This window comes from Anarhichas minor, unplaced genomic scaffold (genome assembly GCF_050575085.1).
Source record: "Anarhichas minor isolate MPS153535 unplaced genomic scaffold, ASM5057508v1 ptg000058l, whole genome shotgun sequence".
Classification (NCBI taxonomy): Eukaryota; Metazoa; Chordata; class Actinopteri; order Perciformes; family Anarhichadidae; genus Anarhichas; species Anarhichas minor.
Genome location: NW_027466504.1, coordinates 1,630,156 through 1,655,740, shown reverse-complemented (window position 1 = coordinate 1,655,740; position 25,585 = coordinate 1,630,156). Strand labels below are relative to the sequence as shown.

The 25,585-nt window shown below is 43.0% G+C and overlaps 1 protein-coding gene across 11 annotated transcripts in view; it reads right to left on the bottom strand.

The window, feature by feature from the left end:
• Positions 1–605: 605 nt before the first annotated feature.
• The window catches only part of birc6 (baculoviral IAP repeat containing 6), a 137,316-nt gene continuing 112,336 nt past the window's right edge, over positions 606–25,585 (bottom strand). For 10 of the 11 annotated variants that reach the window (XM_076076744.1, XM_076076747.1, XM_076076746.1 and 7 more), the window contains 8 exons: positions 21,993–22,138; positions 19,088–19,198; positions 16,604–16,821; positions 14,677–14,838; positions 13,201–13,278; positions 11,385–11,573; positions 3,992–4,126; positions 606–2,258 (listed from right to left, as the gene is read on the bottom strand). In XM_076076744.1, coding sequence (XP_075932859.1) covers positions 2,079–2,258; positions 3,992–4,126; positions 11,385–11,573; positions 13,201–13,278; positions 14,677–14,838; positions 16,604–16,821; positions 19,088–19,198; positions 21,993–22,138 — 1,219 coding nt within the window. In that variant the 3' untranslated portion in view covers positions 606–2,078. Of the gene's footprint in view, positions 2,259–3,991; positions 4,127–8,799; positions 10,728–11,384; positions 11,574–13,200; positions 13,279–14,676; positions 14,839–16,603; positions 16,822–19,087; positions 19,199–21,992; positions 22,139–25,585 lie in introns of those variants that run through there. The other variant, XM_076076752.1, reaches the window with a different exon arrangement.

Here is a 25,585-nt window from a genome sequence, read left to right as displayed (position 1 = left end):
CTGACACCACTCCGCTGGAGGCCCAGGCCATATTACTGGGCCCACTGGAGGGAAGGGCGGCACGGGAGAACCAGACCTGCTGCAGTAAAATGGGCTTTTCTAAGAGGAAACTGGTGCTAAAAAACACTACCGCTTTGGTCCACAGGGACCGCCAAACTCGACACAAAACTAAAGTTGCTTGTAGTAAAATTAACTTCAGTGCTAAATTACAGGTACTCATTTATAGAATGGGATGTTTTACAACTATCATGGCCTTTAAACCCGTCTGCTTTCTATAAATATTTACAAATACAGGTCAAAAAAAATATTTGCAATTCATTTGGAGTGAATTGTTTATTTCTCAGGGATTTGGGTGTGGAAGTGACTCTTTTCTTCAACCTAAACTGCCACCACCCGCATACAATAACAGGCCCTGCAATCCCATTATCTCATGAGCTTTTTGTACCGATGAGTATTAATGTGCCGACATTAACACCCAAGATTTTCGGCCAAAGTTAGCGAGCATGGCTGTCTACATAAATAATACATAAAGATGTTACACGTTTTAACTTCCATGTTGCTTATTTAGATGTGAATGTTTGCGGTTACTAAAAGAAATCTTCACATTTTAAGATTTTATGGCCTTTATCAGCTGAATTCAAGAAGTTGAGGTTGTCAAAGACATTCAGAAAATAAAGTAACCCTGTAAGAGCAGAAAAAGCAGAGTTGAGGGTTCACCTACTTCCAAGATGCATGGAGAAGGAAATAGCAGAAAAGGCAGATGAACACACCCAACAAATTAGTCCCAATACTTTCATAAAAGAAAACTAGAATGCACCGACAATGACATGGATGAAGATTATGCCCCTGCATGTTTTTTCTTTCAACCTCTCAACCAACAGAGTATTCACAAAGTATCCCGTGTGTCACTGACGAGTCATCGATATTGCAACAACTAGTTCTCTGACTGACATCTTTGCTCAGGTGTGGTCCGTCTCTCGTCGAGGTGACGGGGCTGACGTCCTGTCACACGCAGAAAGAAGCATTCGCACAATCAATCCATACTTTCAAGCTCCATTTAATGTCTTCGCAAAAGGAGAATGTGACTGTTCTAAGGAGTGACTAAAATAGAAAGTGCATTTGTTCACTGAAGTTCAAGTTTTTTATAAAAAAAAGAAAAGATCAAAGCAATTTTTATATCAGACGGAGCAGAATTATAAATTTTGTAGAAATAGCAAAGGAATCAGTAAAGGTACTCTGTTGGAGTATTTGGTGGCGTGGTGTAGATCAAAGGCACATCACAGCTTTGTATCTCACTGGGGATTGTTGCACAGGAAACACACATACACATGCACAAGCCTTCAAAACTAATTTCCCATGTGGCTCTGACACTCTTATGATCTACAGTCATGTCGATGGAAAGCGGTCATGGAGAAGTTGTGTGAGGCAACACATGTTTATCCAGAGCATGGTGCTTTTTAATTTGGAGCCTGTAAAAGAGATAACATAGCAATTAAGAACGTCATCTCAGCATTTATTCAAGTGGATATGATCCGAGAGAAATCAAATGAAGCAATGATGACCAGAGGGGCTTTTTATCTCAGGTTCTGTTACGTGTGCGTTTTCTTTTAGTAACTTTAAAGAATGACCAATATCCTTGGTTACAACTGTTCTCAAAAAAAGTCAAAGAAAAGAAAAAAAAGAAAAGGAAATTAACATTCAGTAAACATTCTTCTCTAAAGGTAGTTTCCCTTATATAATCTGATTTCTTTTCTCTGCCATTATGTATACATAAACAAGTTTAATAACATACCAATCAGTGGTTATTTCACAATTGGAAAAAAGCACAAAATGTTTACAGTCTTTTACAGGTAAATAAAAGTTTTCAATAAGGGCGAAGCATACTCCATTGTTCTCGTCATCGTGTTCTGGTTCCCCACATCCCCTGCTATTCTGCTAGTAGATCTTTACATACAAATATTGACAAAGTGGTGGCTTGTGCTCTGAAGCCATCAAGTCTTTTCGAGAGTAATAATCATCATCATGAGGAGGAGGAGGGAGGAGGGGGGAGGGAAGGGAGAGGGCGGGAGGGTGAAGACTCATAGCTGTCCCTCGCCACAGTGGCCGTCCTGACTGCCACCGGGCTTCTCTGCGTCCTGACTGGACAGCTCTTTGAGGAGGAGGGCGGCGCTCCTCTCAGAGAACTCGTTGCTGTCGGGCTCCAGACCGTCGGGGCAGGGCAGCTTCAGAAGTTCCTCTCTGAGCTGAGCTGTGTGTCTCTGCAGGGACAACACACACCAGGGGCGGGCTTAACTTCACAGCAAACATTAAAGGAATAGAACACATTTTTTAGAGATTAACATGTTGTTAAATCTGCTTATTCTATATTTTTCTTATTGTCAACAAATCCCATGAACGTGTCTCTGTGGTTCTCAGCCCCAAAGCCACTTGTTCCCACTAAAGAGTTAAAACTTTAGGAAAATCGCACAAATAAGTTAGTTTTAAAAAAAGGCTCCGATTTCCTAAAACGGCTGCATTTGTTGGGACTATTTTCAGCAGCAGATTAACGCACATTTCAAGGTAGCAGGGGTGTAGGACTGGGGGGGAAGGGGACATGGCCCTCATGTGAGGAGGGACCCTAAAGATACTTGGGGCCAGAAGAGAATGCCTATGTAAGTCCAGACATTTGTGCCCTGCTAGCATTTTGGGCAGCAGCAGGATGATGAATGTGGGATTAAGTAGTAGTTAACTACAGTGTGTGTGTGTGTGTTCATCCAGTGTAAGAGTGAAGTCTATTGACACACATTCACTGTCCCCAAAGTAAAGCTTGTACTGAAAACCTGCAGAACTAATGACAGCCTTGTACTCTGTGCCTCTTTTCATGTTAGCGTGTCATCATGCTAAACTAACATGTTGAACGTGGTTAACCATAAACCTGCTAAACATCAGCATGTTAACCTCGTCATGGTGAGCATGTTAGCATGCTGACACTAGCATACATCTGTAGACCCTTGCACCATTTCAGACAGCAGATGTGTGTATGACGCGGGTCTACTCAACACATGCTATATTTCCTCTCTTCTTTTCATTTTCCATTTATTCACTCAAGGTTCAGCTCATTAAAGCCGGAGGACTCTGACCTGTGTCTCAGTGTCTGTCTGAGGGGGTGTTAGTCTTCATAAGTTTGTGGACAACATTGGGTCTTTAGGTCACAGAGGAATGAGATGTTTCAGGTTTTGATTCACACACCATACAGGTTAGTGTGTGTTGTCATGGGATCCGTTAACTATAAGAAAAATATAAAATCTCAACAGACTTTTCCTCAAAAATGAGATAATACTCATCCAAATATGTATATCAGTTAGCACAGACTGCTGGAGCTGCTTACTGGCTGTCAGCTCAAACTGGTTGTACTGAGCAGCTTCACGTGGGAGTGTGACCAGGACCTCCATACAAGAGACTCAAGTGAAGATCCCACCTCCTGCAAAGTGTGTGTGACCTTGACTGATGTCTAAAAATACATTCAAAATGTCAACTCGCACAAAAAGGCAAAATGCCAAAAAACAATGTCTATAAAAATAGGAAAACATCTCTGCTGACCCGCAGCATAGACTGAAGAACGTGCAGAATGGGGATAAAGCAACATTCCTTTACTCTCAAACAAGGAAGGTAAATGAGAAGAGGCAGTTGTGGGACAGCAGCTAGCTGTTATCAGTGGAGCCGGATTATTTACAGTGGGGATTAGTTGAGCTTATTTACTGGCAGAGGGAGAAGAGATGAGAGCTGCCGAAGAGACTGGTTATTGTGTTGGTGTGTGTGTGTGTGTGTGTGTGTGTGTGTGTCATGCGCTCCTGTGTTTGTCAGCTGGGAACATGATACAAGGCGGCCTGTCGAGAGCCCGCTGTCCCTTGCAGACAGTTCGCTGTTAATTAGAGTTGAAATGTGCGCTCCCAGCCCAGAATACCGACGGTGCTTTGTCAATACGTTACGCGGGTACATTTAATGACATTACCTTCAGTGCAGCGGCATGGTGGGACATGGTGCGGCCCACCCTCTTGTCGCTGCTGTACTGCTGGATGTCAGCGATCCACTCCTCGCACTGAGACATGATCTCTGTTCGCTTCAGGTAGAAGTGTTTGTGGATCACCTGCAAACACATGGCACAACAGTGTTCAACCACAGGGACATATATACACTCGTATAGGTATGTAGTGAAGGGTTGTGACAAGCCTTCACAAGTCATTTATAGCAGATTTATTTAAAGCTTGTTTTATGCTCATGGTATATTATCCTCTATTGGTATTGGTTGCTTCTCAAACTGTGTGTTGTTACACAGATAAAGACACATTTGCTCTGGTAGTGTAACATTTTGAAAAAGATGCGTCTGTGCCATTTTCAAATGTTTCAACTTGCGCACATAATTAGTGATTGTCCAAAGGCTTCAAGACTCCAATCAGGTTTTGAGCTGAGTCAGAGTCTGTGGCAGATGAAAACAGACTGCAGAAACATTCCAGTGGTCAAATATTGACATGAATAAAACAAGAAGAACACTCCCTTCATGTCCAAACTGTTGAGCTTCACATGATCATGACCACTAGCGGTGTGGCTCTAGGAATGTCTGTCGGGCGGCTAACCACTGTGGTCCTCAACAGCTATTGGATACGTGGTCCCATTTCTCAACACCTCTTCAGAAAGTAGCCATGTTAGGATGGGCGTGTCTGGCTACGCTGTAATTATTATTTGCTGTAAATAAAGCAAGGAACCAAAACCTACATGTTATCAGTTATTTTAGTTTTGAAATGCTCAAGTTTGGTCTGATGGTGATCCAGATGTTTATCCGTTTACCATAAACGCAATAGTAACTGCTGCGTAGAGCCTTGCTGGTTATTGGGCCATCCTCTGATAGAAAAGGAGGGCTCGTATCTTTTATCAGTGTCTCTCTCATGAATCTGTTCACTCCCTCTACAATGTATGGAATGAAGCACATGCCATGCACAGCATACTGATTCCTCTCAAAGGACAGTGATCAACCTCTCTCCATCCCTGAGCAGCTGTTTATGAAGGGTGCTTTAGTCTTTCTGATGTCATCTACACCCAGGTCCCCTGCCCCTCCAGTCCACTTCCTAGCAACAGTCGCCAGGGCCGGGCCATCAGTATGCAGTGAGTGCTGTAGAGTCGCAGCTCTGCTGGTGGAGGGAGTGGATTAGTTATTATGGTGCCTGCTGATTTGCTGTTTACCAGGGGAGGAGCGTTTGGAGACCACTTTAATCTCTCTCTTCCCTCCTCATCTCCCTCTGCTCTCTCTCTTCATCTTCATTCCATCTTTGCCGCTACTTCCCATCTCTTCCTGTTTAATGTTCCACGCACCCAACCCCCCACTCCCTCTGCTCCCTGAATTACATTCAGTGTGGTGGGTGACGGTCCCCAGCTGAGAGGGAATGTTTCAAGGTCACAGATGTGTGGTAAACATGGTTAGATCAGCGGCCGCTTGACTCTGCTTGAAAACGAGACAAGATCCAGTAATCAAGACACGGTTTCGGCATACAACCCATGATGAGAAACACAATGACAAGAGCCGATGCCTGACCTTATGCCTAGACGTGTTCACACATGTGGTTAAAATGTTTTTTCCTGGGGCTCCATGCAGCGAGGGCCAGCAGCCGTTTACCGTTTGGTCTTTGAACATGGCCATCTATCACAAAATAGAAGGAAGCTCTAAATGCAAATGACCTTTCAGGAAAATACATGTCTTGATGCACATGCACAGGTTCATGGATAGCTGTACATACGAGTACATGCAATCCCCTGTGAGGACAGCTCCCTACCACTTTGTGCTGTGTGTGAGAGAGTTACTATGAGACACCGTACGCAGTGAATGGGAAGGATTTTGTGCGAGACTCAAGGTCTTTCTGCACACATTTCTGTGCAGCCGTGGAAGCTTCATCGAGTGCAGCTCTTGATCCATATGAGCACGGCCTCCAGACGTCAGCTGAAGAATATATAAAAAGTAGACCCACATGGTCTGTGACATTGACCCTCATCCTATGGTACTGAGCCAGTTCTGGTGCTATTTGCCTGACATGATGTGGAGCTAGTTAAGGATGTTAGTGGCTCCAAAGGCCCTTTTACATTCCAGTGCAGATGTAAATAAGATGTCAACGCTGACTTCACACTCACACAGCTTGCTAACACCATACACACAGTTAGGTCATTACTCACCTCAAACATGCACATTTACTAGTGTTCTCTTTCTTTCTTTCTCACACACACACACACACACACACACACACACACACACACACATCCATATTTTAACATGCAACCCATTGTCCTTAACTCCACCTGACAGTCTGCTGCTGCATAATTTAGGCCCGTACTCCATTCTCCAGCGTTCTCTATAAATACCATGTGGTAACATTGGATTCTCACACACAGACACCAAAGATAAAATCGTATCTATGCAGTTGGATCCCACTAATATAATGTTCATAAGAGCTAAAGAACAGTAGCACCATCATCAATATGGACAATAAAAATGTACTTGCCACATACTGCTAAACAATGTACCTTTAACAACAGGCAGTACTTTGTGCACAGACTATTGAGGGCACCTGGTTGAAGGGAATAAGCGAGGAGGCCCAAAATGGATTTTGGTATCACATTACATACATTACATGGTATTGGTTACTTTGCCACTAGGGCTAAAATGGGAATGATTACATCTAGAGCTAGACCAGCAAAGACCATGAACAGCTCATAAAAGTTTCAATAGAACCATTTTGAATTTTGAACTCACCAGAAAAAGGAAATCTTCTTTAAGACTTAAAAAGTGGAAGTCAGGTGGATGAAAGGCGACAAAAAGGAAACAAGACTTACTCTGAACAAGAGAGGTCTCTTCCCTTACAGTCAACACAAACCACGTGAAAGCAATGGTGCACAAAGGTTCACTGACTGGAGTGCTGCTCAGCAACAATGGGCAGCTAGCTACTGTACGTATATACCAGCAGAACTGATGGATAAAACAATACAAAGGAGCTTTTTTTGTTTGGAGTTAATTGAATAGTTTGTTTCTTTGCACCTATCAAAAAAGTGTTTGTCCCACCTTCTAAGTTACAAAGATTTTCTATGAACCATCCAAAGAAAGGGAATCCTAGTTGAACTTTCCGGAGGGCCTTTGGCTCTGACATTAAGCCTGTTCTACTAATGAATCCCATGCTAAGCTCATATGATCATCAAGCTTTATATGGCATGTTCTGAGCAAGATGAGGTCAAGATGATGGAAAAGTGCAACAGCTCTGTGACAGGGTTAGAGAATAGTGAAACTGCCATTGAGTGTCTGCTGTTATTCATCAAAAGTGAAAACAGCTGGAAAGGCAAAGGTTGGTGTGGAGGTTTATGATAAAGCTGTACTACAAGACCACAGAGGCCCACTGGTTGACATGGAGGGCCTCTTTTAGGACTGGCTGAACGACTCCATTGATTTTCAGTCATCGTGGAAGACAGCCTCTAAAGACCTAGAGGGACAATACATACATAGAGTGATGTATTGGGTTTTCAAACAGAAACAGTGCCGTGAGCCCTACAGATGTGGTGCATATCTACACTCCACCATCAAGACGGGTTATTGAAAGGACGCCTCTAACTGCCAATCACAAAACTGCCACATGTTTATGTAAGACGTGGCATGTAAAAAATAACCGTTAAACTGACAAAAACAATTATGAACAATTAATGCCATCAGTTAAACAATTAAAAGAAAAAAAAGGTGAGCAAAACTCAAAGGAGAACAGCTGGTCCACCTGACAGGAGTGAGCCTTGGTCGTGGTTGCCGCTAGCTTCAGGCTAAGCCCCTTCACATTAATCAGCAAGTGGCGAGAAAGACACGGGAACTTGGCTTGCGTGTTGAGTAATTGTAGCATTTATTCTCCGACAAATAAAGTGCACTGCTACGTTCACAGGTGTATCGTCACTGCTAACTTCATACTCATCATCACACACGCTCTCTCTCTCTCTTGACCAACCACTAGCTGACGTTACGCTGGTGGAACCCCCGACAGTGTTCCAGGCAGACACACAGCTGACAACCTTGCAGCTAAACTATTTGATGCAGAGGAGAGTCACAGGGAAAGTGTACGAGACATGTAACATGGTGGCTGCTAACTCTCCCAGACGGGTGACCTGGGGACTCTGCTCATACGCTGGTGATGAATGAAGGATTTAACCTGTGTGTGGATCAGGTTATCGTTGCTGCTGGGTGGCTTGTTAAGCATATCAAGAGTAAAATTTGCATCCCTAGTCAGGAGTGGAAATGCTTAAGATGCTGCCTCATGAAGAGTGACAGGGTGTGCTTAGGCAAGTGAGAGACTTGACAGCATCAGTCTTGAGACGCATCAGCTGAGCAGCGGCGGGGTCCGACGCGTCAGCAGACATTGCTGCATCTTCAGCACCAAGGACAGCAGATGTAAGCCAAAACACGGAATGTTCAACAAGCCGTGTATTCAGTTTTCAGGAACAGTGTAGTGGCTGACTAAATGCCGGCGCAGTTTGATTCCCATACTTTGTGTTTTGCGAATTTTGGATGTCGACTTCTTGGATTTTTGCAACCAGTGAAGGAAAGGGAACGTATTTGGAATTTCAGAGGAGTAACGCAGACACCGTATACGGCTCTGGTAGAAGCAGCGACCTGTCAATCAGAAGGTAGCCCCGCCCTAAAGCATCCCCTGCTTTATAGTCTGTTTGACTCTAAATGGACCATCATTTACAAAATGAACATCATGCTGTATTGAAGAAAACTTGAAACTAGAGATTGAGACCATAAACTCATGTTTATAATGTTTACTGAGGTAATAAATCAAGAGAGAAGTAGAGTCATTTTCTCATAGACTTCTATACAACCAGAGGAGTCGCCCCCGATGGACACTAGAGAGAATGCAGCTTTAGGGCACTTCAGTATTGGCTTCACTTTTCAGAACAGGATGTGGCGCCTGGTATTAAGTACATCGCCAGCTATCTACCAAGCTATATATTTATGAAAAATAGCTTCAGTAAAATAGATACAAAAATGAGGACATGCATGAAGAAGGCGTAGCTGTTCAGGTGGTTGTAAATCGAAGAGAAAAAAACCTTGATTGTCATGAAAAAAGTTGAGTTAACTCCTCCATCATTACTTTCTACTGACTGAAGTGAAGTTAAATGGCAATTCAGTCCGATTACTTATATTATCTTCTCTTGCCTTCCGTAGAGAATTTACCAGAGCACCTAGCACTCCTTGAGGGGATTACAGATGTTAAAATATCTGATATCATTTCCAAAAATGTCATGAGTAGTGTTAATGTAATGATATAACTATCAAAATGACTGCTGAAGTAATAACACTGAGAATTGATTCCAAAAACAAAGGAGACAAAGCTGCGTATCTTGCAGACATACACTTCACTCTGTAAATCATACGATACGACAACATCATGTTAGTCATTTTTTACACTAGCACTCTGACTTGACTAGACATTGCTTCCATAACACGTCCTACACTGCTCTGGATTCATGTCACACTACCAGACTACATGGCCCTCTTAAGAGGGATTCACCTCCTTGTGGTTTCATTTATAGAAACATCAAGCAAAAGCATTTGAGAAAATGTAGGAATGAAATTAGAGCCACAGCCTTGACTTGAATTAAATAGAATTCTACATGTCTAAATGGTTATCTGCAACAACAAGATCCATAGCTCATGGCTGCTTTGTCTTCCTCTCTTAGTCCATGTTTGTCTCAGCTCAGCTCAGACTTAAAAGTGCTAAAAGGCCAGGGGTGAGAAAAGCACATGGAGGTATCTCACCAAGCTTAATTGAATTTCTGTGTGCGTATGTGTGAGATTGCTCAGCCGGGTGGCATTGCCATGTTCCCCTTAATATCCCTCGGTCCAACGGCCCATTTCACAGACTGGCTGGGTGATGTCATGGACCCATTGCCTGCTGTGCAAAGGCCAGATTTATAATATTTCACCTTCAAACCCCACAGAAATACAAACAGCACTGGCTGAAGATACATGAAGAGAATAATGTATCCCACAAATACTCAAAATCGTCCACAATACAACTGTAACTTGCCTCAGAGGGCTTCACAATCTTTACAGACATCATCCGTCCCTGGATAAAGACCCCCCCGCCCCGCCTCATTCGAGAGATTCATTTATAGAAAGCAATTTACATACAGATCAAAAAATAATAAATAACAATTAAATATTTTCCTCAAATCGTTCAGGCCATTTGGATTGGGATTGCTTTAATAACTCTTTTCACAAAAAAAGCAGTAAACCCAAATCCAAGCCTCAAAATGTCCCTTCACAAACGTATGCATATTTCCATGTTTTTTTAAGTCAATGTTTTTCTCATGCAATCCTGTCAGGGAGATTGGATCACTTTTATTTCTCTCCCTCCGTTCACCCCCCTTCCTCTCTCTCATTCTCCTCTTCCTCCGTTCCTCTTACTTGACATTTCTGCTGTGGATGAGCAGGTTGAAAGATTGTTATCTTCCCCGGCACTATCCATCTCACTACAGACCCTTTAAAGGATCCTATTCTATGAAAAAACTGTGAGGAAGAAAGGGGGGAGGAGGGAGGAGGGAAAGGCCAACCTCCAGACGACGTCATCTACCAAGGAATTAATAAGAAGGGAATTTATTGGCAGACAGCGTGGCGCAGCAACCCTCAGGTAGGACAGGTTGCTTTCATTCCTCTTTCGGTTTCTGGACTGAAATAAGTGGAACAATGTTGAGAAAGACATAGGTATTTAGCTAATACATCATGGGAATGATTCTGTATCATACTGGAACTTTGTATTCAGAGTGGAGGTGAAAAGAAAAACCTTGTAAAAACAAAAATGTAACTAAAATGACCGTCTTGCGGTTGAAAGTCACGTTCCAATTACATCTGTCTGTCCGAAATGTCATCACTTCATCATTTTATTCCTATACATTTGAGTGAAATCATCATAATTAGCAAATAAATTCTTGAGTTATGGCTTAAAAAAGTGTTTGGTAAGGTCACAGTGACCTTTGACCACCAAATGTTAACCAGTCCATCCTTTAGTATACGTAGATGTTTGTTCCAAATGTAAAGAAAGTCCCTCAAGAATTCCCTTTCACTATTGGCATTACAACGATACATCGTACGCAATTCATGGAAAATATAACAACTTTTAAGTTACCCGTTTAGGTTTTGGAGGTTCTAATCTTTGAAGATTAAGTCAGTTTATGTAGATTAAAAAATTATTTGCGAACTTGCTTTTCATAATTATTCATTCTTTTATGCCAGTGCAGCACAGAATAATGGCATCTGGAGGGTGTTAATGAGCATCACAACAACCTTTTAAACACAAGAAAACTCTTTGCACCACACTGATTCCTACCTCTTTGAAGCATGGCGAGGGGTTGCGCATCTGCTCCAGCATGGCCCATTTGACGGTGGCCTGCCGGATGTTGCCATCATATTCCCGTGAGCTCTGGGTGCCACTAGGAGTCCCGCGGGAGCGTTCATACCCCGGCTCATTGAAGTAGGGCTCAGTCACCAGAATGAGGGACTGCACCGACACGAGCACCTACAGCAGATTGAGTCAGGGAGAAACAGAATCATGTGAGAAACAGTTTCAAGACCTCTCTACACACTTCACTGATATAAAAGGTAGCTTGGTATGGTTTCAGAGGCGCAGAGATTAAAACCACATTCTAATACAATGAATGTGTCCAACTAGTTAGGTTTAATCCTGATCTATTGGTAAATTACGCCGACATCTCCTTAGTGTCTTGGCCATGCTGGACATTTAGAAGAGAGTCTGACAAAAGCAAGGAATATTGTGGACCGATAGCGATATATCCTTCAATATATCTGGATTAACAGCTGGATTAATGCCTTGGCCTGTCTCAAGGAGACTAAGGACGTCCTCCTGCATCATTCTGTCCCTTCCGAGCCACTACATTACCAACTATAATGATCTCGGGCTTGGAGGCCTGCCTGCTGGCCCCAGCCACACAAAATGCTCCATCAACTGGATACCTTCAACTGTTGCAATCTGTCTGTTTTAAACTGGGTTGCCAGATTTCAGAGCCGATATCCACCTCAGTTGATGACCGCTTGATCCCTGCCTACTCCCGTCTCCTATTTAACCCCCCCCCACATTTTCCATCATTTATCCACAGCATGCTGACCGGAATGATAATCAATGGAGACATCTCTATGCACTCTGCACCCCTGCAACAGAGGGAATTATAAAAAAACAGAGGAGGTATACATTTCTGAGAGCTTTTCCGGCATGCGTGATTGCACAGGGCAACCAACCCAATAATGCTGTGGGGGTGTGTCATCATGTGTGTGTTTACCCACAAGTCTGTGCACCGCTTTGGATTCCCAGTAGTCCCTTAATGCTATACGTTATCTATTGCACAAATGAGAAGACCAGACCCTCGAGGCCTTAGACTGAGAAAAAAAAGATCATCTATCTTGACAAATAGCTTGGGAAGTAAACATATTTCATCACCCATAAATAACATTAGAAACATTGCATTCTTATTGAAAGCTGTAGCTCTACTACAGCTCAGCTTATACACAGCAGGAATGCAGGTGATAGAGCAGGCAGAAATATTGGCTTCTGGTGTCAAACCACAAATATCTCACAGCAAGTGCACAAAGGTTTTAAAGGCAGAGCATCACATCCTTCTTTTGCCAAGACGGCCTTAAAATGTCTCCAGTCATTCAAAGCTCAACAGTTTTACCACTACGGATCTCAGTGAAGCATCTTTTTAACTGTGTATCCTACGATACATTTCAAAGACAAAATTGAATATTTGTCTTCCAAATAAACAATCTAAAGAAAAGTAATAACACAAATAAAACGTGAAAACAGATGGGCTAAACATGCTATTGAAGCTATCTGATTTGGACTTCAAGATGAGTAATGTGTGTCAGCAGGCATATCTTCAAGGTTTGAATGATACCACTTTGTGTTTGGTTTGATTAATACCCACACACTGTCACCAAAGCAAAGTAATAACGTGGCTTTAAAAGGGATCCTTCATGTCAGCTGATGAAACACCAAGCCCATTAATACAGAGCCCCTGGCGGCGTAATGACAGGGCAGAGATAAACTACAGCCTGTGACACAAAGACTCACACAACAGCCCTGTTGATCCATTCAGACAGGAGACTGCCATGATGGATCATCACCTCACCTGTAGAAAGCTTGAGGTCTGTGGGTTCCATTTCTCCTCTGGTCTCCCATGCCATGTGTTAAGGATACTTAAACATACCTGATTAACACACAGAAAAAAAACAGTTGATTTGACTTAAAGATTCAACAATGAGTATAAATAATGAGGCTTGGGGATGGCTCCATTCATTGTTGGACTGGACTCGATAGCAAGCTTTCAAATTATGCAATTTCTTTATGGTTCTGTTCAACTTCAATTGATACTCCTTTGTCTGCTAATGAGAAATGTTGCCATCGTGTTAATTACCTTGAAGCTGCTTAAAATCACTGAACGGACACAATTCTAAGCTATTGTTGAGCTCCAGTTGACAAGCTTCTTATATGCATCTACCTTCTCTTTCCTCCATTTAATATCCTCATCAGTGAGCTGAACTCTAGCCCCATGTATTTATCACAGCAGCCTTCTGGGCCCTTACTTAAACATGTGGACTGTCAGCGGCTGCCTAATGAGGTTGAGCTTAGGCACCTTGACCCCAAGTCCTGGATGGTAGGTAAGCCAGGACCACAGAGGGAGAGCTATACATATTCTAACATGTGTGGAGAAAACCTCCAGGATGTCCACGACCAAATGTCAAGTTGAATTAAAAACTGGACATCTGACAGGGAAGGTCTTCAGCTACACTGTTAGTTTGATATGTCCACGCCATATTGGGTTCTTGATGGACGACCAGGCAGGTTATTTTCCTGAACCTCCCACTACAGTCAGTGGAGAGCTACTCTCTCAGTCCTGGGCAGAATGTGGTCATTCTTCACTCCCTTTATGGTGACTACATGTTTTAGCTATACATGTCATAATGTTATTTTCAGGACACTCTAGGCTACTTGGAAATGCTATACTTTAAAACACTACGATACGTGTTCCAAGGTGCTTTTTATGATACAATTTGAAAAAAGGCATTAGAAAGACTATCCTGGCAAACATGTTTTTTCCACCTGTTCTTAAGTCAAACAATTCAGATCAGACTTAGACATTGGATCACCAGAATCTCCTTTTCTCACTTGCTTCTCAGGTCTTCCGTAAAAAAACACTTTCAACTATGAAAATTGAGATAATTATGAAAAATGTAAATCTTAATTTTTTAATCCTACATAATAAAATACTTGGGTTTGATATAGATAATTTAAAATGATTATTAAATCAACACCATAATGCTGCTAAAATAAAACTGTTGATAAAGCATTAGCTGCCATCACTGAAGGGAGTAGGTGGTGCAGATTTATGCATATGAACAGTATGTATTCATTCTCCTGTCAGTGACAAATGGTCAAAATGGCACCCCTCATTTACAGAGTTAGAAGAAGACCGTGTGCTTTTTGACTTAATTTGCGTCACTTGTTCACTCGGGTTTAAAAAGGTTAAAAAAGATCAAATCCTCCATTATGTTTACATTTACTTGATTTAAAGAACATTAACACACTTGAAGCCTTTTCAACTCACTTTGCCATCATTGTAGAGGTTAGGGTTAAAGCGCACACTGTGTCCACCGGTGGTCTCCAGGTTGACCAGAGGAGGGGAGTTCGGATAGTCTTGCGGAAAATACACATCAAACTCAAAGCAGCCGTTGGCATATGGGGTGTCTGCTGGGCCTGTGATGAGAACCTGTAAACACAAAGAAGGCTTCGATAAAAAACAGGCCAAGAAAGGGTTATTCATCACACGCACTGAAAGAGGGTTAATTAAAAAAAGGTGGATGCACCGCTAACAGTAAATATGGATTAAACAAAGGGCAGACGGCAAAATACCATGGTGAAAAGGTGCTGACTCTCTTTCAGGCTTTGCCACAACAATGTAATTACCAACAAGGCTAAAGGGTGAAATTAGCAGAGAACAGTTCTATCCACAATTTATTTCCTGAATAAAGGAGATTAGCTCATTAATCAAAGAAACAAGCACTTAAAGCTGTTAAAGGACCTGAATACATATATACATATAAATAAATAATCTAAATCACCGGTAATATCTCTGTGTCTATTTCTGCGTCCTTTGCAAGTGCAACAAAGCTAACAAGAGTCAGGGAGATGTCAAAACAGTCTGTACACACTCACACAGATCTGAGAAGATGATTTATCTGCCAAAATAAGTGAAATCAACTGTGTGGGTAAACAATAGGTGTGCAGGGCTCAGAAAACTCAACCGACAGCCACGTGGAATAACAACCCTACAGTAGTGCTACCTGGGGCTCCTCTGGGTGGGTTCAGTCAGAACTGAATGAGCCTATCAGATTATAGACCTTCAAGAAAAATACATAAAGTCAAGTTGCCTTGCTGGAAGCTGAATGCTACTCAGCTGCAGCCTGGAGCGCCTGCAGGACCTGATTACGTTTGAGGATGCAGTGTGGATGTGTTTTTCCTACAGAGACATTTTTGAAACTTTGACATGAACATTCAGACCCAACACTTCTGTTGCACTTCCGACCACAGTCTGGTTGGAAGACCTTGATATTTTTTATGATGAAGACTTCATCTATAATAGAGGTGAAAGCATTTCAAGACTGACACAAACTGTCCCTATGTGACAGGCTTGAATAAATGCAACAATGCTGTTGTGGTACTAATGTAAGGACTCAGGGGTGAGGTACAGTGATGCACTGACACCTCACAGATCATGAGATTTCCACCTCATCAGCCACAGTCCCTTTCTGCTGATGCTCTGTAGGCCATGCTATTCTCAGGGAGAACGTTCATTTTGGTAGGTTTCTATGAACATTATGCACTAAACAGTGCACTGCTGTGACAGGACTTTTATGTCACACTTTGTGACCACAGCTAGTCTAAAATACGTTATGATAGTTCTGCTTTGTGGTGAGAGGATTACCTTTGGTGCTTTGGTCTTTGTTGACAGTTCAAAAAAGGATGATTTTGTCTACATTTTATGGCCAATCAATCAGTAGATGTTTTTGTCATATATAAATGTTTATGTTTAAATTTCAGTTACTTCCACACCTGCAACAGGACTAACACTATAGAAGTGCTGTTATTTTCTTACACTGATGTTTGTATGCAGTGATGTGTTCATCTGTTTTGTTCCTGACTGTGTTGTTGGTATGCTGCTGCCTTTCTTTAGAGTGTTCTTTTTCCGGAACGGAGCCAAACAGATGAGGATTTTGACATTTAGCAAAGGAGACTTTGCCATTAATCAACTAGTGGGGTGAGAGCCATTTATTAAATGTCACTGGGGTAGTGAGTAAGAGCTGTCATGACAAGTCGTATGGTAGAAACACCCTGACGCAGTAACACAGTGTTCTATCAGTCTTACTCAGTTCTCAAACTAGTGGTCTCTTTGAATCACAGGGTACAACCCCATACACATTAAACAATACTATGACACTTTCATAATATCATAATAAGTTGAGGTGGTACTTTACCTTCATGATGTCCAGTCTCTCCTCATCACAGCGGACGAAGACACTGGAAGAGGATGACAGGGGCAAAGAGGTGGACAGGGTGACGGCCTCCTGGGCGAGGCGGCGGGATCGGGCTGCGCTGTTTGTATCGCTGGCGTTCTTCACCTGAGACATGTAGTGGTAGTTGACCTTAAACATCACTTTTCCATCCTCGTCCTCCGTGACCATTTCAAAGGTGTCTGGAAAGAGAGGAGACCAGATTGAGGACGTTGTCAGAGTGGAACGTACCCATCATTACTGCCTGTAAACACTTTCTCATATTGGCCATGTTCAAATGGAAACATTGTAATTCAATTAAGGTAATAATGCAAGAAAGAAAGGTCAGATGAAACTATCATCAAGTTGACTGGGTGTTCATGTGCACAAGCATGTTATATTTAAAGAAATCCTCCACCTTTTCTTTTTATTGAATTCTAGAATTATCTAGGGGCGACTGTGGCTAAGTGGAGAGCGGGGACGTCCTTCAATCAGAGGATCGGCGGTTCGATCCCCAACTCCAGCTCCGCTAGTCGCATGTCCATGTGTCCTTGAGCAAGACACTTAACCCCCAAAAACATTGCTCCCGTAGCTGTGCCTACGGTGAATGAATGTGATAGAATCTGAATTGTAAGTCGCTTTGGATAAAAGCGTCTGCTAAATGACTGTAATCTAGAGGTCAAGCTGAATTTTGTTTCAATGTGTTTCTTAAAGGAGAGTTTCATTATGTTTTCTCAGTCATTGGACAACATGTTCTTCCTTCATTAATAATAATGGAGGAACATGAAGCATGCTGGAGCTAGCCATCGTGCAGCTTGCTAAAACAAGGTAAGATTTCTGAAATACCTTTTACAATGTTTACATTTATTATTATTTGGGGGGGGCGTATGCAAGACTTGACTTGCATTACAAAAGGATTAGTTTTGGATGACCTCAATACCAAATAGCCCAAGCAAATAAAGACAAGCGAAGAGAAACATGCAAAAGTGTTGCCATTATTTTGTATGTAAAGCAGAAAGAAGGGACCGACATTGTACAGTGTAGGTTCTGCGTTCCAGCTTTGCAATTTCTGTCATCGTCCCAGGACTCAAATCATTTGACACATTAGTGTTAAAGGATTTGAACTCGGAGCAGCAGAAGCTTTGTAAAACAAAGATACAAAATGTATCTTTGTTTTACACATAAAGCTTCTGTTGAGGTTTTTGAATGAAGCTTCAAATGTCTGTTGTCATATTTTATGATGTCATCAACGTAAAAGAAATTGGAAAAATATGATTTTGTGTTATTGTGGTTGTATAAATGTAATTTGGTGCTGTTAGATTGCTGCTAGACCAGGTGTGGGCATCCCTATGTGTTTTTAATCAGAGTGGAACTGTTGCTAAACGCAAACAACTCTGGATAGAAGCAGAATATTTTGTTTGATAAAAACATGAATTTTAGAAATGATTACATAGATCATTTTTAATACATTTGAACTTTTTGGACTGAGAAATAACAAATCGTAGGTCACTGTGTGTTTGTGAGAGAGACAGACAGGAGGGGAAGAGAAGGTGGAAGGTAATGTTTCTTTGAGTTATTAACAATAGTATAAATGTCAATATTATGAAAGAAGCTTGGAACTATTCGGTGCAGCCCTACAAATGACCCAGTTTGTCCTGTACTTCCTATGAAATGGTGTCCACACGGACAGCCTTGCTGCTGCGGTGTGTGAAACTCGTGTCCTGAAATGTTGTAGTGTGTGCATCGGCATAGTTCTTTTCAAATGTATTCTACCGTTGCAATCCCCATTTTACTAAATGTATTGGTAATGTTTTATTCTTATTCTTCTTTTTAATAATTTTACTGTAACGGAATTTACAGTGCCCTTTTTTGTATCCTAATTCCGTTATACCTATCCATGTAATACATTACTGCCCGAGCCCGTATCCCCAGTAGTGTAAATGATACAATCCCAAGTCTATGATACAATCCCAAGTCTTGTCACAGCCCAGTCCAGCCCTCACTCTGTCTTCAGCTTTCTATTCTGCCTGCACACTCAAACATCAGTGTTTACAGTCACTTCCAATTACTTCAGACATCAAGCTGCTTACAAAATCAATTGCAAAACTGTTGTAATAAGTCATGACATGACTGAGTGGAGAGTGATGGACAAGACAAAAGTTTAGATCAGGATGGAATCCTAGTCCTTTATGAGTTCTGGCATGAGGGCATTATGGATCATATCAGACAGGAGACGGAGACAGAACAGTGTGTGTGCGTGTGTGTGTACTTGGGGAAAGGAGGAAGTCTTTAGGGAATGGTGGTTTATGGCGTTGTTATTGCTGACATGTGTGCACAAAGTGAAACCAACAGGCATTGATGCTACACAGCATTAAGAGCACCCATGTGCAATGTGTTAAGAAAAAAAAACCTACAAAACGCATGTGCATGCACACATACATACATCCCAAAGCAAACATGTAAACTCACCAAACTGCAGCTTCTTCATGGCAGCTACGTATTTTTCCTCTAGAGAGCGTAGAATGGACAGGGGCTTAGGTCGACATGACACCTTCCTTGAAGACTCCACCAGCTTCCTCTCTGGTGAGGAGGTGGGAACAAAAATCATGAAGACAAGAGTGAAAAAGAGAGTAACTATGGAAGCGAAGCATCAGCTTCAAAATGTTTTCCCTTGAGAAAATCCTGCAAAGCCAGCCTGCCACAGGGCTATTTATCAGAAGGTCATCTCAGCAAGCAACTGGCTGCAATCTCAAACACAAACAGATACAGTGTATCTTTAAGGCTGTAAACACACTCAGGGATTAGCCAAATTTATCTGAGAGACAAAAAAAACGAAGACGATCTGGAAATTCAAAGCCAAGCTATTCGTTGTGAACAACAATCACAGTTTAAAGATTGCTGTCCATACTTAACTTTGACCTCCTGACTCACTGGTTGGTGAAGCGGTCAGGATCAGGCTAAGAACAACCCACCTGACTGCTCCTGTTTACAGCGGTTACAGCTGCGTCTGCCCTCTGTGGTTGTGTTCTGTATTTTGAATGGGCAGCAGAGGGGCACAACTCTGCCACCGCAGGTACCAGCTGCATCTGAACCCACTGACAACCTGGACCATATAATACAGGCTGCTGCAGTCCACCAAATATAATCTCATCACAAGCATTCAATGCATTAACATTTGCATTAAAAATGGGCATTACGCCACACTGCCTGCGTGAGCAGCGCGTGCATCGCAGAACCTCTAGTTTTTTTAATGTTAACAAGTTGGAGCGGCCACACTGCCTTACTGTCAGCTGCGTCTCTTCTAGATTTGAGGTCCCGCCCTGTATTTTGTGTGCAGTTCACAGTAAAAATACAATGAAAATGATCTTTTGACAGTATATTGACATAAAACAAGCAAGATTACTACAGTTTTGAGATCTATCTATCGAACATGTCACAGTCATGAAAAAAGACATGAAGCAGTTTTATTTCTAACTCAATACTTTCCTGTTTCAGTTTCAAAATAAAAGCCCTCTAGTGTCTTTGAGAAAATACTCTTAACTAAAGGTCCAATAAGTAGTTTATTCAGAAGCTCGTTCAGTTAGCACAGGAACGTCGATACTTCCTCTACTCAGTCTGATCATGGCTTCGCTCAGAGATATTTCTTAAAGCCTCTGTACTAATTAAATGAGTATAGATATGTCAAGGCCCTCATGCTTCACACCGCACAACTCTGTGTGACTCCAAAGGCCTTTATCATATGGATTTCTTCGTGTGAATCGACATGACACTCGGCTTTATCCGTTTCCCCACATGCACACTTGCAGCACATCTAATGGCATCCCCCTACATACCGAACATAAAAATGGTCTGGAGGGAGCAGGGAGAAATGGGCGGGTGGGGGTAATTAGTATAATGTACTGTGTATCAACAAGGTAATGGGGGAGGTGTGATGCTTCATCATGCGGTGCACATTTTATTAATGGAGCTGCTTTATTAAGGTGGGGGCATCCAGTCAGAAATCCATTACTTTCTGACACACCCCTTGCTATTTGAACACATTTTTTCCAACAAGTTAACTTATATGAGAGAGTGTGAATGTCTCATAGAAAAACAACCATTCAGCAGATAAGGGTCGTTTCTTTCACCTTAAGTCTTTATTTGCAAAAAACACAAACTACAAAGAAGTGTCGAAATGGAAAAGAGTGAGGTTGATTTCTGAAGGACTTCCCCTGTGAATAATGGCTAGCTAGGATCTCCTTTCTTTCGTTATTTTGTACAAAACAAGTTAAGATATGTTCTTTGCCCTTTAAAACGAATGCAGCTTGAAGAGACTGTGCATCTTCTCCTCAGTAGGAGATGTGGAGCATTTTTAGAGACCAGACCTCAGGAGTGCACAGTCCATTATGGACATCAAGAGCCTCAGACGTCACACTAGGAGTTTTAGGCCACATCAAGGGTAAGTCTGACCTGTAGCTTTTGACTGTTTGGTCAAATTAAACTTTCAAAAACAGGCCGTCCTTGATTAAGTGTAAATAAAACAGGGAATTCAGATGTTTCAGTAAAAACTTAAAGTAACCTGTCCCGCCAGATGGTTTTTTGCACAGCACCATCTGAGAAGCCCTCATTGGAAATGGTCTGATAAAGGACAGGCACTTTCAAAAAGTACTTGGCAGGTGATTGGCTTCAATAAGAGTTTGATTGACAGATGCTTCATCCAGTTGGTAGAAGAGCAAAAACATCTTTTCCATCAAGAAGATCCTCCAGTATCGTTCTTTGCTCTTCTTTCAATGAAGAAATATCCCCACTTCTGATATAACTGATGCCATTGCTGTATCTACGCTAACCTCTTTAGGAGTCGCCATTGTTGTCTATAACAAACAGTCGGCTCTCCATCCACGGCTGTAGCTGCCAGTAGCTCCTCACAGGACCCAGATTGGTCCGTGCTTTGGCTTACCGGACACAAACACTTGAAGTCTAAAGAGATGAATGTTCGTGTGATATGTTATACCGCAATTCTTGCCTGATCTTGTGACATCACCAGAATCCAGCTGCCGTGCCAAATAAAACTACAAACCTATTTTCCTGTCCTTTCACCAAGAGGACAGGAAACAGAGACAACAGATAAGGACGTGAGACAAAAATGGGATACAGGAGAGCTGGGAATTGATTAAATAATACAGATAAAAAAATAAGTAAGTTCAAATACCAAACTGAAAACACCTTTGTGGTTTTGGGTTCGTGTTGGCCATGAGCTCAAATGTATGGACGTTAATATGTTTTGCTGCTACCCAGGAGTTTTCAGGCTGTGATTTAAATCAAACGGTACAGAGAACGTGAAATCAGCTGCCACAGTGTCGGACAATAAAGTCACATGCGTGTGTTTCATACATACCCTGGTTGGCCTGCCGTAGGCTGGTGGTAGCAGCGTAGACTATCTCAGCTGTCCTCTGGATGTCGGGCACCAGCAGAGTCAAACCCTCAGGCTCTGGATCGGAGCTATCTGGCTTCACCACACCTTTGCTTTTATCTTTCTTTGACCTGAAACACACACACAAATATACCATCAGCCAAAATATAATAGGGTGATGTTTGATAACTTGGATTTCAGAGATCCAATTTAGTGGGAGTTATTTAAAAAGTAAAGCTAATTATTTCCCCTCAGTTCTCTAAAAACAAAGTATTCTTTGGCGATTACATGGCATGTTCATTTGGTATAATGCTCCCGACACAAGGGTGAGAGTCAAAGTGGTTCCAGGTCCACTGAATTAAAAACACATAACATAATTCCTCTTTTGCATCGCCATATGTTCAGTTGCTCCTGTGGGTCAACATCACAGAACTAACTGTGAAAGTTATCAATGAGGCAGGAGGAGGCAAAAGATTCACACATGTTTATGACTAATGACACGGCAGATTATTTTTGTCAAGACATCTTCACAGAGTAAGATGAGCTATCAATTATGTTTTTTTTGACACCCCATCTCTGTTGGGGAGGTTGGTATCACACTTAGTGTCTGCCCCTCATCTGGCCCCCACCCTCCTGGTACTGATCTGTCCTGACAGTTTTTTGGATTTGAGTGACAAGCCCAATGATTAGTCTCCCCGATTGACCATTTGCCCTCAGGCTCCTCCTCCATTAAATCTTTTGCGTGTGGTTGTGAGATCGAGTACAACTGTGTGTTTAAGGTTTCCTAAACCTCAGCATTCCTCTGTTTGCATATAAACCTGGGATGTGACTGACTATATAACTGAGACACCTGTTGTTACTCCAGTCACCCTATTGCTGTGTTCACACTAAACTAGCGGGAGTTTACTCGCGGTATCATTTGTTTATTCGCGTCATACACGTCTCACATATCCCCAGGAAACTAAAAGCCATCTTGTCTGGTTTATAACATAGTCCGGAGGAGCTCTGTGGATTTCATCGAGGTGTATTGACTGTGTCTAGCAAGCCACATGTCGGCTGTTTACTACAGCTGTATGAACTCAAAATACACTTGATTTAGCTGTGATTTATTTGCAATAAATTGATAAAAGGGTGAGAGGCGCCGGGCGGGAGTGGGGATACTCAGGCGGTGGAAAGAGCACTTTGAGGAACTCCTAAACCCGACCAACATGTCCTCTGCAGAGGAGGCAGCGCCTGAAGATCTAGGGGGAGGCTCACCCATATCCCTGGCAGAGGCCGCTTAGGTAGTTAAAAAGCTCCTTGGTGGCAAGGCGCCGGGGGTGGATGAGATCCGCCCTGAGATGCTGAAAGCGATGGACATGGTTGGGCTGTCCTGGCTGACACACCTCTTCAATGTCGCATGGGGGTCGGGATCAGTACCCATGGACTGGCAGACCGGGGTGGTGGTTCCCATCTTCAAAAAGGGGGACCGGTGAGTGTGCTCGAATTACCGGGGTATCACACTACTCAGCCTCCCGGGGAAGGGTTATGCCAGGGTGCTGGAAAGGAGGCTCCGACCGTTTGTCGAACCTCAGATTCAAGAGGAGCAATGCGGATTCCGTCCCGGCCGTGGAACAGTGGACCAGCTCTTTACCCTCGCAAGACTACTGGAGGGGTTCTGGGAGTTTGCCCAACCAGTCTACATGTGCTTTGTGGACTTGGAGAAGGCTTTCGACCGGGTCCCTCGGGGGTACTTGTGGGGGGTGCTGCAGGAGTACGGGGTGCCGGACCCGTTACAACGGGCGATCCGGTCTCTGTACGACTGCAGTAGGAGCTGTGTCCGCATTCTCGGCAATAAGTCAGACACGTTCCTGGTGGGTGTTGGCCTCCGCCAGGGCTGCCCTTTGTCACCGGTCCTGTTCGTGACTTTCATGGACAGGATATCTAGGCGCAGCCTGGGGGCGGAGAACGTCAGGTTCGGGGGTCTCGGGATCGCCTCTCTGCTGTTTGCAGATGATGTGGTCCTGTTAGCCTCATCGGAACGTGACCTCCAGCATTCACTGGGGCGGTTTGCAGCCGAGTGTGAAGCGGCGGGGATGAGAGTTAGCACCTCCAAATCTGAGGCCATGGTTCTCTGCCGGAAACCGGTGGATTGCTCCCTCCAGGTGGGGACGGAGTGCCTACCTCAAGCGAAGGAGTTCAAGTATCTCGGGGTCTTGTTCACGAGTGAGGGTAAGATGGAGCGGGAGATCGACAGACGGATCGGTGCAGCTGCAGCAGTAAAGCAGGCGCTGCACCGTCTTGGTGAAGAGGGAGCTGAGCCGGAAGGCAAAGCTCTCAATTTACCAGTCGGTCTACGTTCCTACCCTCACCTATGGTCACGAACTCTGGGACGTGACCGAAAGGACACGGTCGCGGCTACAAGCGGCCGAAATGAGCTTCCTCCGTAGGGTGGCTGGGCTCAGCCTTAGAGATAGGGTAAGGAGCTCGGTCATCAGGAGGGAGCTTGGAGTCGAGCCGCTACTCCTTCGCGTCGAAAGGAGTCAGCTGAGGTGGTTCGGGCATCTAATTAGGATGCCTCCTGGACGCCTCCCACTGGAGGTTTTCCAGGCACGTCCAACTGGGAAGAGACCCCGGGGAAGACCCAGAACACTCTCAGCGCTGATAGGCTATCGCAACATAGCGGCACACGAATTTCTTGACGAGTTGACTATGAGGTGAATTTCGCATCCACACATTGCATTGACTTTGTATGTAATCTACTCACGAGAAAAATTTGTGCCGCGTTTGGTGTGAACACAGCATAACCCTTAAAAAGATGAATGCATGTGTTCTACAAATCATTACACATCTCTTTTTTGGCCTTAACAGAGCTAATCATTCTTTACTTGTTAATGGAGCAGATTTAATCATTTTGATGTTTTGATTAAGCTAAGATAATGTATGACTAGTAGCTACAAACAGCTAATCATATAGTAGATTTAGTGCAACAGTTTCAGTAATCCTCTGCTGTCTCATTGACTAATGAGGAACTCCAAGGCCTTCTTCCAGCAGTGCCTTAATGAACCATGCTGCCACATTCATGACAGGCATTTCCTGAAAAGGCCATCAGATACATCATAATAATCAGGCTTTTTTGACATCGTTTGTAAGCCTGAGTACGGCATGTTGCCATGAGGGCTCACCCATCTGAAGATGGTGTGCTCACGTTTCTTAGCTTAGGTATGTAGAATGTGCATAAGGTACAGCAGAGCAAAAGCAATGGTTTTTTTCTTCGGGATATTGGATCGTTAAAGTGAGACTAAAACCTTTTGCTGTTATAATAAAACGCAGAACACATTTCTGGACATTCTCTGACCACCTCCAAAAGAAGCTCAGTGACTGAATATCAATGTGTCCTTGATGCCTCTTGGGGTGCATTCACATCACATCGCATTTTATTGCCAATTGTGACCATGGCTGTAGATGGAAAGATTCCCAGATCGGCAGTATTGCGGAGAGGAGGACAATGAATGATACTAGAGTCTGTTTTTCTGGAGCGGTTGTGTTATGGCTGGATCAAACTATTCAATCAGACATAAGATTAGATTATAGGTGTA